Raw genomic sequence first — 19,087 nt, forward strand, 5'->3', positions numbered from 1 at the left:
GACTCCCATTCTGTAGGTTGCCTGTTCACTCTGATGGTAGTTTCTTTTGCTGTGCAGAAGCTCTTTAGTTTACTTAGATCCCATTTATCAATTTTGGCTTTTGTTGCCGTTGCTTTTGGTGTTTTAGACATGAAGTCCTTGCCCATGCCTATGTCCTGAATGGTATTGCCTAGGTTTTCTTCTAGGGTTTTTATGGTTTTAGGTCTAACATTTAAGTCTCTAATACATCTTGAATTAATTTTTGTATAAGGAGTAAGGAAAGGATCCAGTTTCAGCTTTCTACTTATGGCTAGCCGATTTTCCCAGCACCATTTATTAAATAGGGAATCCTTTCCCCATTTCTTGTTTTTGTCAGGTTTGTCAAAGATCAGATGGCTGTAGATGTGTGGTATTATTTCTGAGGGCTCTGTTCTGTTCCATTGGTCTGTATCTCTGTTTTGGTACCAGTATCATGCTGTTTTGGCTAAACCATAATTTCTAATCTTGTGGCTAATGTTAGTCCTACAAAGGCACTCTAGTCCCCAGGCAAGAAGGAGGTTTGCTTTGGGGCAGGGCTGTTTCTATAGCTTTGGGAGAAACTATAAACTAAGTTTCTCAGCCTACTCCCAGGAATGAACAAGGATAGCTTGGAGGTTAGACACAAGATGGAGTCGGTTAAGTTAGATCTCTTTCACTGTCTCAGTCGTAATTTTGCAAAGGCAGTTTCACTAATAAATGAGGAATAAAGTGGAAGTTACAAGCCAAGGTAAATGGAGGTAGAGTGATCAGTGTAGACATACATCATAAGAATGGCTGCATTGCCCCCTATGCAGTACAGGACCATTTGTACGAAATCCTGACAAATTTTGTCTCTATTTACACCCTTGAAATGACAGGGAGCTACCTGGCTTTTTAAAATAATAAGCTACTAATGTGTTCATTTGACTATTGAACACCAAGTACATGCTAGTATAAAGAAATAACCTAGTGCACAGAACAGCCATAGACCTCATGGAACTTACAGTTTGGTTAGGAGAGTTAGGAATTAAATGAAGACACAAATACATAGTTACTTATTTCAGGAAATGCAATGAAGGAAGCACAGGAGACCATGAGAGAATAGTAATGTCAAATTAATGTAGATTGGTTATCGGGGAGACAGATTGTACTCAACTCTGAAGGCAACAAGGACAAATGGGCATTTATAACTAGAGCATGTTGAGGGTCAGTGAATGCAGAATTACAAAGAGGGGACATCAGGGCTAGGAGGATTCTCACTAAACTGACTGAACAGGATTCTTGCTAAAGGCAGGCCAAGGCCTTAGTCATCAAGGGTGGGGGCTGAGGAATTTGATCAGATGTCAGAGGTGATCAGATATCAAAGGGGGCTGGGGAATGATTTAGCAAGATTCTTTTAAACTGGTTGACACTCAGGACAAGGACAAGGCCCAAGGATGAAGCCAAGTTGAAAAGAGGTGTCAGAGGCTTGTCTAAAGTTTGGTAAATGGGAGTCTTTGTCAAATGAAAAACCATTTATAGGATGTTATGCAGAGAACTGGTATCTAAATTTCATTTTCAAAGATTACTGTTTTTTGGTTTTTGTTTTTGAGATGGTCTTGCTCTGTCACCTGGGCTAGAATACAGTGGCATGATATCTGCTCACTGCAACCTCCACCTCCCCAATTTCAAGCAATTCTCATGCCTCAGCCTCCCAAGTAGCTGGGACTACAGGCGTGTGCCACCACACCCAGCTAATTTTGTTATTCTTTTTTTGTAGAGACAGAGTTTTGCCATGTTGGCCAGGCTGGTCTCAAGTGATCTGCCCGCCTCGGTCTCCCATAGTGCTGGGATTACAGGTGTGAGGATGGCTTGAGCCCAGGAGTTTGAGACTAGCCTGGGCAACATAGTGAGACCACAACTCTACAGAAAATTTAAAAATAGCTAGGTGTTGGGGCACACACCTGCAGTCCCAGCCACTCAGGAGGCTGAGGTGGGAGGATCACTTGAACCCAGGAGATCAGCAGTAGCCTGGGTAACATAGTGAGACCCCATGTCTACAGCAAGTAAATTAGCCAGGTGTGGTGGTATGCAGATATAGTTCCAGCTACTCAGGAGGCTGAGATAGGAGGATCACTTGAGTCCAGGAGGTCGAGGCTGCAGTGAGCCATGTTCACACCACTGCACTCCACCCTATATCTCAAAAAAAAAAAAGGTATTTAGATAATTTGTTTCCTGACATCCACATTCTTCTGCCACTGCTATTAAGGATGACTACGGTGAAATAATTAACTATAAATATGGTATCCTTCATCAAAGTTACTTCAATTTGGAGGCTTTGGGGAAAATCTGATGCTATTTAAATGAGTCGTTGAAATTCTAAGTTTTTTCTTCTTTTGCAGAGTATTGCTGTTTAGGTGCAAATTAGGTGTATTACAGTACACAGTTGTCAGACCTTTCACCACCATCGTTGCTTTGTAAGTACTCGGATTTTATATGAACTTTTTTTTAATCTTTGTGCTCTTATGTGGGAACAACTAAGTAGAAAACATAGTGTTAATGTGCTTATTTATAATGTAGGTGTAGTCTGTTGTAAAAAAAAAAAAAAAACTATATAGAAACTCACTCTATTAAAATAAATAACATGACCATTTATAGGCAAAGAATCACCACAGGGGTCTTCTAAATATTTACCTCCTTTCTAGAGCTAGCTTGCTATAAAGCACTTTGAAGATTAAAAAAAAAAAAAAAAAAACACACTTTTTCAAATACATAGCTTTACAAAAACCCTACTGCATGAAGTTAAAGTATGCTACTTTAGGTTAATTACAGTTTTATTTTCTACATAGTTAATTTAGAACATATTAGAAGTACTCTAAGAAAGAAGTCATATTTTCTTTTAATACATTGTCAAGGCTTAGAATTGAGGTAAAATGGGGTATCATTAAGCTACCTGGCAAAACTATTCCCTAAAAATTCAAGAACATCGAAGACTTTAATGTCAATAGATTACATGTTTTATGTCTTAGTTGTTAGTAACATTTTGCATGCTCACAGAGGAAGACTGGAAAGAAATACCGGTGAAAGAATTCTTTATTCTGCCTTTGAGCTAGCAATTATTTAGCCATTTAATTATGAATGCATGCTTTATTTCCCTGCAGCTTAGTAAGTGGGCAAGACTATAACAGTACTGATGGTAGTACTTACTTGAGGGGATCTGGGTCTTTCATAAAATTTACCTCCAAGACAATTGAGGGGGAAAAAAATTAACAACTACAGTTATATACACCTGCATTATATTATGTTTAACAATCAAGCTTTCCCGAAGTTACTAGACTGCATAGTTGTTTTTTTTAAATTTAGTAATCTTTCTAGTTAAGTGTTACATGTCGTATTTGGGATTTCCTTCAAGTTGAAGGAATAATCATATAATAACATTTCTAGAAAAAAATGGGTTTCTTTCATTTTTTAATTTCCTCTAGATCCAAAGTCGAGTGGTTGTCAATGGATCTCTCAAATAAACTGACTTCTAAATTCTCTGTGTCCAAAGTCAAGTGATTATCAGTGGGATCTCAAATAAACTAACTTCTATAAGTATTGCTATTGCTGTATTTTAAAGTACAATTTTGATTTAGTTAATCATAGAGATATCTCATCTTTACTATTTTTAGAATCTGTGAGCTGCTTGGTATATATGATGAAGGGAACTTTAGCTTTTCAAACGCTTGGACTTATTTGGTTATAATAAACAACATGTCACAGTTGGTAAGTAAAATGTTTACTTTTCTTAAAATGTACTAAATTTGTATCTCTAAATTTCTTTAGATAAAGTTTCTTCTTTAGGATAAGGCTTGCTTCTTTTTAATCTTCCTATAAATTAAATCTGAAATTTAATTTATAGGAAGACTTGAAAAAAACTTTAATATACATCTTAATACATATATAAAAATATAATAATGTCTTTGTTAATTATTTGGCGACTTATACCCTCACATGTTGACAATGTTTGTTCATTTATTTCTGTTGCCCATTGCATAGCTGTATGAGTGTATCATAAATAAAAGCACAGTGCTACATAAAAAAAAATACACACACACATATACTGAACATATTCAGAAGAGAAAATATCAAATTGATATTTGACGGTACAGGGTTTGAATGAAAATGCGAGAATAAAATTGTCTGTTATCATATATATTTGGAGTTAAAGGAAAATTGAGAATGCCAAGTTTAGAAAAATGGATGATGTTCTAGAAACTAATGTTCCAAAGACCTATGATGTAATGTTCTATTCGATCTTAGGAGCTTAAAAAAATGTGCATTTTATTTAAATTCTTTGGCTAATGCTGTCAGCAAAATAATTTAGATGCAGTGGTATGCATGTTTGGTATTAGAGCTTTATAATAAAAATTAAATGTCCATGTAGCCAAAGCTTTCCCACATGTTTATCCTCTTTGGAACCAGTAATTCTGTTTCTGGGAATGTATTCTAAAGAAGTGTTCAAAAGTATGTTTGCCTAAAGTATCTTTGTATATAAAGCCTATCACTTGTAAATAACAAAAGGCTGAAAGCAATCCAAAACCCAATGATAGGGACTAGTTGAATGCACTGTGGTCTTTCCATTGGCCAAAATATTAGGCAGTTATTAAAAATAAGCCTGATGAAACATATAGAAGTTATGTATTTTAAGTGGAAAAAACATTAGGCAATAAAATTTTATAATTAGTTCATGATAGTTATTTAAAAACTGGCTTATGTGTACAAAGGATGATTGGAGACCATGAATCACTTTATTCTTTCTTTCTTTACTGGTTTCATATTCTAAAATACTTTACAGTAGCATTTTATATAATTTTAATAGGGAAAAGTGAACTTTCAGGAAAATTTATTGTTATTCAGCACTACACTAGGTTATTACAGATTTCTAAAAATAGTTAATAAGTCTTGTTCATTAAAAAAAAATAAATCTAGCTGAACTAATACACTGCCCTCAGGAAAAACTGTTCGATTTTTTATATTCAGATTTCATAGTCACAATTTTATTGAAATTGGACTTGTTTAATGGGTTACCTTAGTTACATAGGATAGACTAGGTAATAAGCTAAAGCCTCATAAAATGAGTGATCATTTATGTTTAAAAGCCATTACAGATGGATTTTTTTAATTTGGCTGAACAAGAGCCATTTCTTCCATTTATGTCAGTCATTTGTTTATTGTTCCCTTTATGGAACCCAGGAAGTGAACACTTAAAAACATTTTTAGGGAAGATGTTGTATATAGTATATATTCATCTGTAGTAAACTATAAAAGCTTGTTAATCTAAAAATAGAATAATAAAGCCTAGAAAAGTTTGCCTGAAACATTACTCTGTACCAGGTCTCTGGTATATAACTTTAATATTTCTATTACCGTATATATTCTTATTGAACAAGTTTAAATATTAATCTTGTTTCTAGTTTGCCATGTATTGTCTCCTGCTATTTTATAAAGTGCTAAAAGAAGAACTGAGCCCAATCCAACCTGTTGGCAAATTTCTTTGTGTAAAGCTGGTGGTTTTTGTTTCTTTTTGGTAAGTATTACTTTCTTTTAAATGTTCTCATTTTTTGAAAGGCAATAAAAACCGTTGATTAAGGAGGATTTTTAAACATAGTCTTAATGCGGATGATAGATTAAAATGTCTCTACTTATCTTTTAAAAAGTTAATCTTTTTAGCCCTTCTAGGATTTTCAAAAGAAATAATTAGATGGTCACTGTAACATTTATATGAAGAAAATAGTTTGAGACAACCTAAATATGTCAATACTGGAATAATTATTAAAATAAATCATGGCCCTGTCATATAGTAAAATACTATGGAGTTTGGAAGAAAGCATGATGTAGAATATTTAATTATATGAGAAAATAATCAGTAAATCCTTTTAAAACAGAAGGTAAAACTATACATAGTTCAATATAGTAAAGAGGGCCAGGCACAGGGCTCACGCCTGTAATCGCAGCACTTTGGGAGGCTGAGGCGGGTGGATCACCTGAGGTTGGGAGTTCCAGACTAGCCTGGCCAACATGGCTAGTCTCTACTAAAAATACAAAACTCAGCTGGGCATGGTAGCAGGCTCCTGTAATCCCAGCTACTTGGCAGGGAAGGCAGGAGAATCGCCTAAACCCAGAAGGCAGAGGTTGTGGTGAGCCAAAATCACGCCACTGCACTCCAGCCTGGGCGCCAGAGTGAAACTCCATCTCAAAAAAAAAAAAAGGAAAAAAATTTAGTACAGAGGTGGGTAATAGGGGTCCTAGAAAAAAATACACCAAATTTAACAAGCTAGAAATAATACAAAAGAGGAAAAAGAAAAATCCCTGAAATCCCACCACCCAGAAAAGAATGATTAACATTTTGGTAAACCTGTGTCACATATAAAACTCCAGAGAAAGTTTCATGCTATAAAAATTTGTGGAATTCGACAATGTGTTCAGTATATTGTAGATATAGTTCTTTGTCAGTAAAAAGAAATACAATTTTGTTTGTTGGGGGGGTGTTTTTTGTGGGCCTTTTTTTTTTTTTTTTTTTTTTTTGCTTTTGCTTAGTATTCTGTTATGTGAATATAACTTTTTACTAATCTCCTTTTGATATTTAGGTTGTTCCTAATTTTTTTACCATTATAAGAAACACTGAAGTGAATATTCTTGTGTATACAACTATGAAAGCATGTCCACTTCATTATTTGCTGTTTAAATTTTACCTGGGGCCATTATCTCTAGATTGCTTGAAATGCTCAGCTTGACTCCCTATCTTGGGACAAAACTACTAGAAAAATGAATTTGTAAAGCAAATTAATATATTTAACATAGATAGAGTTTCTTCAGCAATATGCTGTAAAGGCAGAGGGTGGTGGTGGTCCACAGGTTACACTGGGTTTTTTTTTTAATGGCACATTTTTAAAACTACTGCTCATTTTATGCTTGATATAGATTTGGCGTTTACCTTTTCCTAACATATAGGCAAGCAGTAGTTATTGCTTTGTTGGTAAAAGTTGGCGTTATTTCTGAAAAGCATACATGGGAATGGCAAACTGTAGAAGCTGTGGCCACCGGACTCCAGGTAAGTAGGTGCCATCTCTGAATTCAATAGAACTTTACTATTTGTTAAGCATTTTTACATATCTCCACTAAATCTGACAACCCACAGGGTATGGGGGCTATTACCCTCACTTTACAGGTGAAAAAACAGGGGAACCCTAGAGAAATTGGCCATAATTACTAATTTGTAGCAGATACACGAATAAAACCTGGATTTCATTATTCCTAAGTCCAATTCTCTTTCTGCATTTCTCCTTGTAGTCCTTGGGTGGTGAAATGCAATATACTTGATGTGACTGAGAATGAAATGTACTTTGCTAAGAAATACTTGAGGCTGACTGGATGCAGTGACTCATGCCTGTAATCCTAGCCCTTCGTAAGGCCAATGTTGGGGCATCACTTGAGTCCAGGCATTCGAGACCAGCCTGGGCAACAAAGCGAGACCTTATCTCTACAAAAAATTAAAAAATAAAATACTTAGCCAGGCCCGACAGTGCATGTCTATACTCCTAGCTATGTGGGAGGCTGAAGTGGGAGGATTGCTTGAATGCAGGAATTCAAGGCTGCTACTTGAGGAAGTGCAAAATAGATTCACATTTTGGCATTTTGCCTTTTTTTGAAGAGGTCAAAAATAATTATTTGGAAAATGGAAAAATGAATATAATCTGAGAAGAAGAAACACAGCTGTTTAACTTACCACTTTTGAAAAGCAAGTAGAGAAAGATAGCACTCTACAAAACTAGATTTAAATCCAAAGGTGACTGTTATTTTATTGTTCTCATAGGATTTTATTATCTGTATTGAGATGTTCCTCGCTGCCATTGCTCATCATTACACATTCTCATATAAACCATATGTCCAAGAAGCAGAAGAAGGCTCATGCTTTGATTCCTTTCTTGCCATGTGGGATGTCTCAGATATTAGAGATGATATTTCTGAACAAGTAAGGCATGTTGGTAAGTACCAGCTATTTAATTCAACCAAATAGGTTAGGTAGGATATTGAATTTCTCCTGCTAGGGCAATTTATTATCTATTTGGAGATGAAAAAAGACTTTAAAGCAGTACCACAGTGCAGGCTCATCAAGTTTGGGGAGTGGGAGAGGGGGAAGTGGGGAGCTTATTTTTAGAATGTTAAGTTTATAATGGTAAAAATAACTTTTGACTAACAGAAAACTTTATATTAAAGGACGGACAGTCAGGGGACATCCCAGGAAAAAACTGTTTCCCGAGGATCAAGATCAAAATGAACATACAAGCTTATTATCATCATCATCACAAGATGCAATTTCCATTACTTCTTCTATGCCACCTTCACCCATGGGTCACTACCAAGGGTTTGGACACACTGTGACTCCCCAGACTACACCTACCACATCTAAGATATCTGATGAAATACTTAGTGATACTATAGGAGAAAAAAAAGAACCTTCAGATAAATCCCTGGATTCCTGAACAGTATGGAAAAGCAAACTGTGCGACTACTATATTGTATCATTACCTGGAATCCCATGGATTTTGTGCTTGGGACAAACCATAAATGATGGAAACTGTCAACACAAAAATAGCTGCAAGCCAGGTACAACTACTGAATTTATATATGTAAGTTTTGTATATCAAAAATAATTGGTCTAAATTTCCTAGACTTAGACTTGATTTCTTAACATTAGAGTATTACATACTCAAATGGTAGACAATGACCCCAACTAAATTTTCCTGATGTTACACTGCTTTATCAAGATGATGGACTTTTTTTTTTTGGAGACGGAATCTTGCTCTGTCACCTAGGCTGGAGTGCAGTGGCGCAATCTCGGCTCACTGCAAGCTCTGCCTCCCGGGTAAACGCCATTCTCCTGTCTCAGCCTCCCGAGTAGCTGGGACTACAGGCACCCGCCACCATGCCTGGCTTTTTTTTTTTTTTTTTTAAGTAGAGTCAGGGTTTCACCGTGTTAGCCAGGATGGTCTCGATCTCTTGACCTCGTGATCCACCCACCTCGGCCTCCCAAAGTGCTGGGATTACAGGTATGGGCCACTGCGCCCGGTTGAGAATGGACATTTTTTTAAAAAAGAGTACTTCCTACCACTGCTGCATGAGTATAATGCTCCGGAATTATCAGAAAGCATAATGCAGAAATACGAATTAGTGGAACTTAATCATGTGCCATATAAGCTTACCTAACAAGCAGTTATATCTCTTATTTCTCAACTGAATGTCTTTCAATAAATAAGAATTTATCATTTATTTTCTGCAACTTTTTTTATGTCTCATTCTTTAAACATTAAAAAACCTTAATATTTTAACAATTTTTGATTAGAGGCACAGTGAAAAAGAAGTCAAAAAATGTACTACTTTTCGTCAATGCTATTAAAGGTGGCAGCAAATGTAAATCTTGGCTGAATGGTCTTAATTACTCATTAAACCACAGTCAGAAGATATATAGGTGCTATTTGGGAAAACTTTATTACCTATGATGGGGTTTCTCTAATTGCTAATCACAACCCCACTGGGTCATGTTTGACATTTTATAATGAAAATAAAATAGAAAGTGCCATAGTATGTTACAGAAAGCAAAGATGAGTATTGTTTCTCAAAGCCTTTGCTTTATGTATTTATACACATACTCATTCATATATACATATATAGAGACAGATATAGTGGTTCACAGTAATTATACAAAGTCTTTATTCTGTCCACTGTTATAAACATTTCTATTAAAACTAAAACTGGGCTATATGTAAAAACCCCAAAGATACACACAAAAAAATCTGTTAGAACTCAAGTGAATTCAGTAAAGTTGCAGAATACAAAATCAACATACAAAAAGCATTAGCATTTTTATACATAAATAATGATCTAACTGAAAAATCAAGATGCCATTTATGATAGCATTAAAAAAATACTTAGGAATAAATTTAACACCAAGGCAGTAAAAGACTTGTACACTGAAAACTATGAAACACTGATGAAAGACAGACACAAATAAATGGAAAGATAGCTTGTGCTCATGGATCAGAATAATATTGTTAAAATGGTCACACTACCCAAAGCAATTCAGAATCAACGCAATCCTATCAAAATTCCAATGGCATTATTTACACAAATAGAAAAAAAATCCTAAAATTCATATGTAACCATAAAAGACCCTGAATAGGCAAAACAATACTGAGGAAAAAAAGTTGGAGACATCACATTTCCTAATTATAAATTATATTACAAAGCTATAGTAATCAAGACAGTATGGTACTGGCATAAAAATACATACATAGAACAGTGGGACAGAAGAAAGAATCCAGAAATAAATCCAAACATATACAATCAACTAATTTTTGACAAAGACACCAAGAAGACACAGCAGGGAAAGAACAGTCTTCATTAAGTGGTGCTGGGAAACTGCATTTCCACAGGCAAAACAATGAAATCAGACCCTTATCTTAGACCTACACAACAATCAACTCAAGATGGATAAAAGACCTAAATGTAAGACCAGAAACAATAAAACTAGAAGAAAACATAGGAGAAAAGTTCCTGGACACTGACCCTTGGCAATGATTTTTTGGATACCACACCAAAAGCTCAGTCAACAGAAGCAAAAACAAACCTGACTACATCAAACCAAAAAGCTGCTGACAGTAAAAGAAACAGTCAACAAAATGAAACAATAGCCTACAGGTTGAGTAAAAAATATTTGTAAGCCATATATCTGAAAAAGGGTTAGTATCCAAAATGTATAAAGAATTCATACAACTCAATTTTAAAAATGGGCAAAAGACCTGAATAGACATTTCTCCGAAGAAGACACACAGATGGCCAACAGGTATATAAAAGGGTGCTCAACATAATTAATCATCAAGGAAATGCATATAAAAACCACTCTGAAGTACTACCTCTCACGGAAAATGGAATGGAAGTTTCTAAAGAAAAATAAAACTACCATATGATCCAGCAATCCCTCTTCTGGGCATATACTCAAAGCATATGAAATCACCACCTTGTAAATAGATCTGCAGTCCGTGTTCATTACAGCATTATTCGCAGTAGCCAACATATGGAGACAACTCAAGTGTCTGTTGACAGATGAATAAAGAAACTGTATATATATGCATACACACAATGGAATATTATTCATCCCTAAAAAAAAAAAAAAAAAAACAACGATATACTGCCATTTGCTACAACATGGATGGGCCTGAAAGACACTGTGCTAAATGAAATAAGCCAGACAGAAAAAAAGATACTGCATAATCTCACATATACGTAGAATCTAAAAAAAAAATTCAAATATATAAAGAACAAAACTGGTTATGGGGGGTAGGGAGAAATGGGGAAAGTAGGTCAAAGGATTCAAAGTAGCAGATATGTAGGATGAACAAGTCTAGAGATCTAATGTACAACATGAGAATTTTAGGTAACAAAATTGTACTGTATTTGGGATTCATGCTAAATGAGTAGCTTTCAGCTGCTCTTGTCAGAAACAAAAAATATATGGGTAACTGAGATGATGGATATGTTAATTTGCTTCACGTCGTATACCTTAAATGTATGCAATAAAATTTATTTTAAAAATAAAGCCGGGTAGTATAATTATAGAGGTACCAAGAATAGGTAGTCTGGAGCAAAGATCCGTCTTATTTGTGACTTACAAAGAGTATACAGCATATAGGAGGCATAATAATGATCCTCCTTTATTTCAAAAGTCTGTAAAAATTGGATCAATTAATCTACTTATTGTGCATCCAAATCAAAACTTGGAAAAATAGTTTAGGATTAACTCTTTCTTCAGTTAAACTTTGTTGTTACCAGCTTTTAAATGTTCTTTTGCCAAAGTAGACCAAGAAAAATGCTGCTTCCTGAAGATTTATTCCCTAACTCAACTGTTGTAATTACATTTAGCTTATAGCTTAAATTCTTTTTCAAGCTTGCATTCTCAAAACAAAACGTGTTTCAGATGTACACTGAGTATTTAAAGGAAGCAAGATTGGAATTTACAGGTAACCATAACCCTCAGTCTTCAGTGGAAGCCTTTCAGTGTTTCTCAATTACAACTTTGGATTTAAGAAAAAAGGCCAAGATGCCTACAAAAGTAAAGTTTTGCTTTACTTATTGACACATGTCAATAACAATAAGACTTTTAAAATCCCTATTCCGTAATATCGAGCAAAAGAAGTTGCCTAATTCAAAAAACTAGTGATGTATCCTTTTCCAGAAAGCAAATCTGCAGTAGTATTTCTATAATAATGCTACTCTTTTATTTAGAATATTTTAAAATATGCTTTATTAATGTCAATGTTTAAAAATATTTGACAATTACAAGGAATTTTTATAGATCCCCACTAATTAAGATAAGAATTTTGTACTTGTTGATGCTCTATTTAAACAGTTTTCATTGGAAAACTGCTCTTCATTGCTTTACTGTGATGCTGACATTGCTTTTGTGGTGCTGAACACTGAGTACAAGTTCCTCTCCCATTTCAACCTGGATGGGATTATCTAAAACAACTGCAGCTTGTTTCCAGTGGGAGGCTTCACTTGAAGTATCCAACCTAATCTCTTCATCAAGGTACATATGATACCAAAATGGAATAGCAGTCACTCTTCCAGATTTACAAATGTGTACCTATGAAAATTAAAAAATTATGAAAATATCATCAGAGTACATAGAGTAGACTTAAGTCTTCTTTCTCTTTTTAGTTACTTTTAAATACAAGAATTTATTTTAAAATACATTTCACCAGCTAATTCGTATCAATATTAACCTATTCACTAATTTACTTAAATCCATTTTTGGATATTGTTCAGAAAATAAGATTTAAATCTTTAAAGTAGCTAAAACTATGTATAAAAGTATCACCCAATTTAAGATAATTATTCTAAACAATAACAAACGAAATCATTTTGCATGTTGTCCTTACCTTTACTTCTCTTTTAGAGGTGTTCAAATATGGAGTCATTAAATCTAGTCTTAAGAGTTCCACTGGCTTGCTTAAAGGTATACAGGGCAATGAGGATAGATCCAAAAATACACGTATAGGTACCTAGAGAAAGTATAAATTTTTCACTTTCACTTTTTGTGGTCAGGGCTCAAGTTTTTCACTTTTACATATTCCTTTTGTGGTCAGGGCTTGCTTTGTACTTGACTCAGTATGATAGAATACTTTTTACATTACCTCCTTTATATTCCCACATTAAGCTAAGGCTGGCTTTCATTAGAACTTTCATTGTTCCAGTACAAAAAGAATGAACAAACCAAGGTTTAGGCAGGTTAGATAATTTGCTCTGGTTTCCATTACCTGTAGATCTTTCATTTGGATGGGAGCAGATTAAATTTTTTAAGCTAAACAGCTCTGAAAATTTTTAACCCAAGGATTTGTTTATGAAACAATGGTACAACACTAATTGAATTGTTTCAGATACGATGCCAGATTCAATCAAACAATAATTGATTTCATTTGGAAAATAAGTTTATTTCTGGAAGGCAGTGGTTCTCAATCTTGGCTGCAAACTAAAATCACTTGGGGAGCTTTTTAAAAGCCCAACTGTTCAGGCCACACCCCAAACCATCTGGAAATAGGATCCCCAGATGTTTCCAATGTACAAAGTTGAGAATCACTATTAAGTGGTCTATCAAGTTTAGTAGCAATTGAATGCTACTATTTAATACTAATAATTTTTAGCTTCATCCTCATTTGAAACAAAGGAAACTGTCAGTTTCCTTGTATAAGGCGAAACAGGACACAGATACATTCGCCTCTCCCTGGGCATCCTTGAAAGCATCCAGCCTTTCTTCCCCATAAAAACTCTAAAAGTAACCCCACACCATTTCTAAGACTCCTTGTTATGCTCCTATTTTTACATCAAACCAGAAGAAGCCTTAGATTCTCATGTCACCTCTTATCACCTGCCTCCTAATCCCCACACAGCTGAACCCATACCTCATAGTCGGCCCCCACTTTTGTTTCTCACACTAACTGGTCCACTCCTGTCTTTTTTTTTTTTTTCTTTTTTTTTTGAGACAGGGTCTCACTCTGTTCCCCAGGCTGGAGTGCAGTGGTGTGATCACAGCTCACTGCAACCTCCGCCTCCTGGGCTCAAGTGATCCTCCCATGTAGCTAGGACTACAGGTGCCTACCACCACACTTGGCTAATATTTGTATTTTTTGTAGAGATGGGTTTTTGCCATGCTGCCCAGGCTGTCTCGAACTCCTGGACTCAAGCAATCTGCCCTCCTTGGCCTCCCCAAGTGCTAGGATTATAGGCATGAGCTACCATGCCCGGCCCTCCTGTCATCTTTGCCAGTTCCTTCTATATAACCAACCAAACCAAGCTCATAACTTTATGAGTTCTCTAGAGTTCAGTTCCCAGCCCTCTTTATCAACATGCCCCCATGCTATTTCATCCAGTCTTATGGCCTTAAATACCAGCTACAGGCTAACTGCCAAATTTAAATCTTCAGCCCAGAGCTTTCTCTTAATTCTTACCCAATTGCTCAGTGACCACAGCAACATACAAAGCCTGATCCTATTTTCCCCATTATCAGTAAATGGGAACCATTCTTCCAGGTGCTTTCACCTAAGAAAAAAATGGAGTCCTCTTTCATAGCCCACATCCAACTTACCAAAAATTCTACCTTTATTTATAGCCCTATTCTCCAAATCTAAATGTACATGTAGTAGACATTCAGTAAACATTTGTTACTCTATCACCCAGGCTGGAGTGCAGTGTTGTGATTTCAGCTCACCGCAACCTCCACCTCCCAGGCTCAAGCAATTCTTCTACCTCAGCCTCCCAAGTAGCTGGGACTACAGGCATGCACCACCAAGCCCAGATAATTTTTGTATTTTTTGTAGAGACAGGGTTTCCCCATGTTGCCCAGGCTCATCTCGAACTTGTGAGCTCAAGCAATCTGCCCCACCTTTGCCTCTCAAAGTGCCAGGACTACAGGTGTGAGCCACCATGCCCAGCCCATTTCTAAATCTTGACTCCTTATTTCCTAAACAGAGGCTAACCCCCTTTTGCTTGAGCTCTGTTTTCCTAGGCTCCTGCATTCCTGCTCTCTGCAGTCTGATTTCCTAGAATCTGAGCATTAGCTGCTGATACTTATCAGCTGCCAGCCTGAGGTCTCAATGTAAGGGTTCAGGTTTAGAACATAAATCTTTTTTGGACAAAGACCACTCTTTTTCGTAAGATTAAAACCTAGGACCCTTCTTCCATTTATGACAGTGATTCAGAGGAGTATCTATAAACTTTTTTTTTTTTTTGAGATGCAGTCTCGCTCTGTCATCCAGACTGCAGTGCAGTGGCACGATCTTGGCTCACTGCAACTCCTGCCTCCTGAGTTCAAGCGATTCTCCTGCCTTAGTCTCCAGAGTAGCTAGGATTGCAGGCATGCACCACCATACATGGCTAATTTTTTTTGTATTTTTAGTAGAGGCGGGATTTCACCATGTTGGCCAGGCTGGTCTTGAACTCCTGACCTCAAGTGATCCACCCACCTCAGCCTCCCCAAAGTGCTGGGATTACAGGCATGAGCCACCACACCTGGCCAAATACCTATAAACTTTTATCAGCAGTCACGACAAAATTCCTTGGTTACTATAACGTCTAGGTTGATTTTTACCTATAATAAGTTCCTTTGTTGTACGAACTTACTATAGGTAAGAATCTAAGTGCTCTTAGTCACTGTGTTTAATCCAGCTAAACTTTAGTCACCGTGTTTAGCTAGATTAAACAGTGACTAAAGAGAGAGCGAAGGTAGACTGTTCAACAGCATCCTGGTTGAACTTCTCCTCTAGACACTTACCTGAAACTGATTAATAAAAGGTGCTATATTTAATCCAAGAGTACGTTCTGTTCCTTGAACAGCATTCTCCTCTAGGAGTGTCTGTGATTCCACAAGCAACCCAAACATCAGCACATATTGAGGAAAGATCTTGCCTCCAGATTGTAGTAAACACCTAAGGAAAAAAGTACATATTTTAAAAAGCTTTTGCGGCTGGGCCACAGTGGCTCACGCCTGTAATCGCAGCACTTTGGGAGGCCAAGGTGGGTGGATCACCTGAGCCCAAGAGTTCAAGACCAGCCTAGGCAACATGGCAAAACCTCATCTCTATAAAAAATACAAAAACTAGCCAAGCGTGGTGGCATGCACCTATAGTCCCAGCTACTTGGGCGGTTGAGGCAGGAGGACTGCTTGAATCCAAGAGGTAGCAGTTGCAGTGAAATACATCCCACCACTGCATTACACCCTGGGAGACAGAGTGAGACTTTGTCTCAAAAAAACATAAAACAAAAGAAACCCTTTGTAATACCCCCAATTGTATAAACATCAGTAACTAAGAATCATGATAAATCAGTAAAGAGCTACAGATTACACAGAGTCTAATGGATTTTCTATTATTCATGGCTGGTATTTCAGAACAGTAAACCACTAGAAATAATTTCTCAAGTCAAAGTACTGATCAATGAAAGAGAAAAATGACCAGTTAGCTATTTAAATGAACATACGTCTTTAGATTCAGGAAAGAGTCATCAATGGATGCTAAAACTAGTAGGTCAAAGTTTGATTAGGAAAATATCCTTTTACAGTCTCAAAGTATCACCCCCACAAATGACTTATCACAAAGGAGGACATAGTGACTTACTGAATGGAGAAATGTGTAGATACAACTTAAACCATGTGATTGTATTAACATCAAAAATAATGGGACAGGCTGGGCACGGTGGCCTAGATGCCTATAATCCCAACACTGTGGGAGGCCAAGGTGAGAGAATTGCTTGAGCCCAGGACTTCAAGACCTGCCTGGGTCTAGCAAGACCCCATCTCTACAAATAAATAAACTAGCCAGGTGTGGTGGTGCACACCTATAGTCCCAGCTACTCAAGAGGCTGAGGTGGGAGGATCGCTTGAGCCCAGGAGGTCCACACTGCAGTGAGCAGTGACTGCACCACTAAAGAGACATGAAAACTAAATGGAATATATGATCCTGGATTGGATTCCAGACCAGGAACAGAAAAGCTACAAAGGACATTATTGTGACAACTGGTGAAACCTGGATAAAGTTTGTAGCTTAGATAACAGTATTGTGTCCCTGTAAATGTCCTGATTTTAATAATTGTACAGTGATTATATAAGTGAATGTCCTATGCATTCCAAGGTATTAGGAGTAAAGACACATTGTATCTATGGTTCAGGGAAAGAGCCTGAAATGTTTTTTCCCGAACAATTTAGCAGATGTGGCAAAATATTAATAGTTTGTGAATCTGAGTGTAAGGTGTATGGTAAGTTCTTTGTATTATTAACTTCTCCAAAGGCTTGAAAATTATTTCAAAATAAAAGGTTAAACACTCCAAATGCAAAATTACCAAAAAAAAAAAAAAGTCCAAATACTCTAATACTCGAGGAGAGAGAGTCAAGGGTTAACAAAATCCTTTCTCTTCCTACAGCTGACCTTGGGTTTACCTTCTCTTTCTCTGAAAATCTTATAAGAATAAAATGTCAGCTGTGTTTATCAGCAACACTGCTTATGGTTAAAAAAAAAAAAAAAAAATCTCTTAATAGGTAGACTGTATCTGGACAGAGAGAACTATGAACAAAGGATAAATGCCTGACGGGAACCCATACCACATGTGGGCTTCCCTGAGAGTGTAACCAGGTGTTCATATTGCTAGGCCGTGGAAGCTGTGCCCATGGGAGAAGAGTTGCTACATGAAGCAAAGGGCTCTTAAGCCAAGGCAGCTTCCACACCTACCTATGTAGTCTTGTTTCCTCACACCCGAGCTATGTGCTATGTGGGTGGGCCACCTACTGACATCCAATGAAACAGAGGTGGAGGATACTTTAAACCAAGTAATTATTTTCATTTTCCACATTTACAATCAAATGTCAAATCTACATTTTTACTGAATATCCCAAGCTTGTTCCTACTTGAATTTCTAGAACAGCATACTAGGCAGGTGAACTTTATATTATCATATGTACATTTCGCAGTATGTTTTTACTCCTAAATTAAATATTTAGAGTAAGAATCCACTTATAAAAATATAGAACTAAACATTTCACCAACACATTTGTTCATATCTTAAAAAGTAATTCATAAACATTTCCAAAATTATATACTATGCAGTCTCCCTAAATAGATCATTAAAACCTAGACAAGCTAAGCTATAAAACACCCCATTCCTCAAAACTACTTTGGCACTACTGCTCTTGAATTAGATTTCAATTAGTTCTCCGGTCTCTTACTAAACTGATTATCTCAATTCTATAACCACTTAAAGATATCTAAAGCAAGGACAATTAAATTATAATGACAAGACGTGGCAACTAAATGCAATGTAATACTCTTGATTGGAACTAGACTGGGAAGAAAAGCAATGAAGAATATTACTGGGGTAATGGGAAATTTTAATATGCACTATATATTAATAATAGCGTTTTATCAATGTGAAATATCCTGAGTGACAATTTTATTGTGATATGTAGGGAAAAACATTTGTTCTTAGGAAACACATCTAAATACTAAAGAAAAGATGAAGTTTATGATGCCAACAATCAACTACCAAATGGTTCAGTAAACAATAATCTAGTGTTCTCTGTTATTATTCTTGCAATTTTTCCTAAGTTTGAAAATTTTCAAAATAATACATTTGAGGAAAAGTTAATAAGGAAACAGTCTGCTCTTGTAACAGCTCACTCTCTCCTAAAGACAAGCTAACAGGAAGCCATATCCCCAGCCGTAATGTGAGGAGCACAGATTCAGCAAGCAAAGTTAAGAGATGACTCCAAGTGTAATGGCACCAGATTCATAAAGATAAGTCATGATTCTGCACCAGGATAATCTCTCTTCACCCACTAAATATAACGACATGATCCTTTAGAGTTGTAATAAATCCTATATTCATAAATTAGCCTAAGAATGGACTCCACCCTGCCCCCAGTGCTTTACCCATTGTTGCTATTCCTTTCCTATCAACTTTTTGGCATATTAGGTAGTCTGGTAGAAATTCAATCTCCACAGTTAGTGAAATTTCACACCTCATAATA

At 36.3% G+C, this 19,087-nt stretch overlaps 2 protein-coding genes across 7 annotated transcripts in view; one reads left to right on the forward strand and one right to left on the reverse strand.

Moving 5' to 3' along the window:
* Positions 1 to 9,434, forward strand: part of TMEM184C (transmembrane protein 184C) — a 24,091-nt gene extending 14,657 nt beyond the window's left edge. For 2 of the 3 annotated variants that reach the window (XM_025386117.1, XM_025386118.1), the window contains exons 6-11: positions 2,379 to 2,453; positions 3,648 to 3,741; positions 5,433 to 5,545; positions 6,970 to 7,069; positions 7,832 to 8,003; positions 8,236 to 9,298. In XM_025386117.1, coding sequence (XP_025241902.1) covers positions 2,379 to 2,453; positions 3,648 to 3,741; positions 5,433 to 5,545; positions 6,970 to 7,069; positions 7,832 to 8,003; positions 8,236 to 8,501 — 820 coding nt within the window. In that variant the 3' untranslated portion in view covers positions 8,502 to 9,298. Of the gene's footprint in view, positions 1 to 2,378; positions 2,454 to 3,647; positions 3,742 to 5,432; positions 5,546 to 6,969; positions 7,070 to 7,831; positions 8,004 to 8,235 lie in introns of all 3 variants that reach the window. The other variant, XM_025386116.1, reaches the window with a different exon arrangement.
* A 2,270-nt stretch (positions 9,435 to 11,704) lies between these two features.
* PRMT9 (protein arginine methyltransferase 9) overlaps positions 11,705 to 19,087 on the reverse strand; it is a 46,767-nt gene continuing 39,384 nt past the window's right edge. For 2 of the 4 annotated variants that reach the window (XM_025386113.1, XM_025386112.1), the window contains 3 exons: positions 15,845 to 15,998; positions 12,957 to 13,079; positions 11,705 to 12,661 (listed from right to left, as the gene is read on the reverse strand). In XM_025386113.1, the coding sequence (XP_025241898.1) occupies positions 12,446 to 12,661; positions 12,957 to 13,079; positions 15,845 to 15,998 (493 nt within the window). In that variant the 3' untranslated portion in view covers positions 11,705 to 12,445. The remainder of the gene's footprint in view (positions 12,662 to 12,956; positions 13,080 to 15,844; positions 15,999 to 19,087) is intronic. The other 2 variants (XM_025386114.1, XM_025386115.1) reach the window with 1 other exon arrangement.

This window comes from Theropithecus gelada, chromosome 5 (assembly GCF_003255815.1).
Source record: "Theropithecus gelada isolate Dixy chromosome 5, Tgel_1.0, whole genome shotgun sequence".
Lineage (NCBI taxonomy): Eukaryota > Metazoa > Chordata > Mammalia > Primates > Cercopithecidae > Theropithecus > Theropithecus gelada.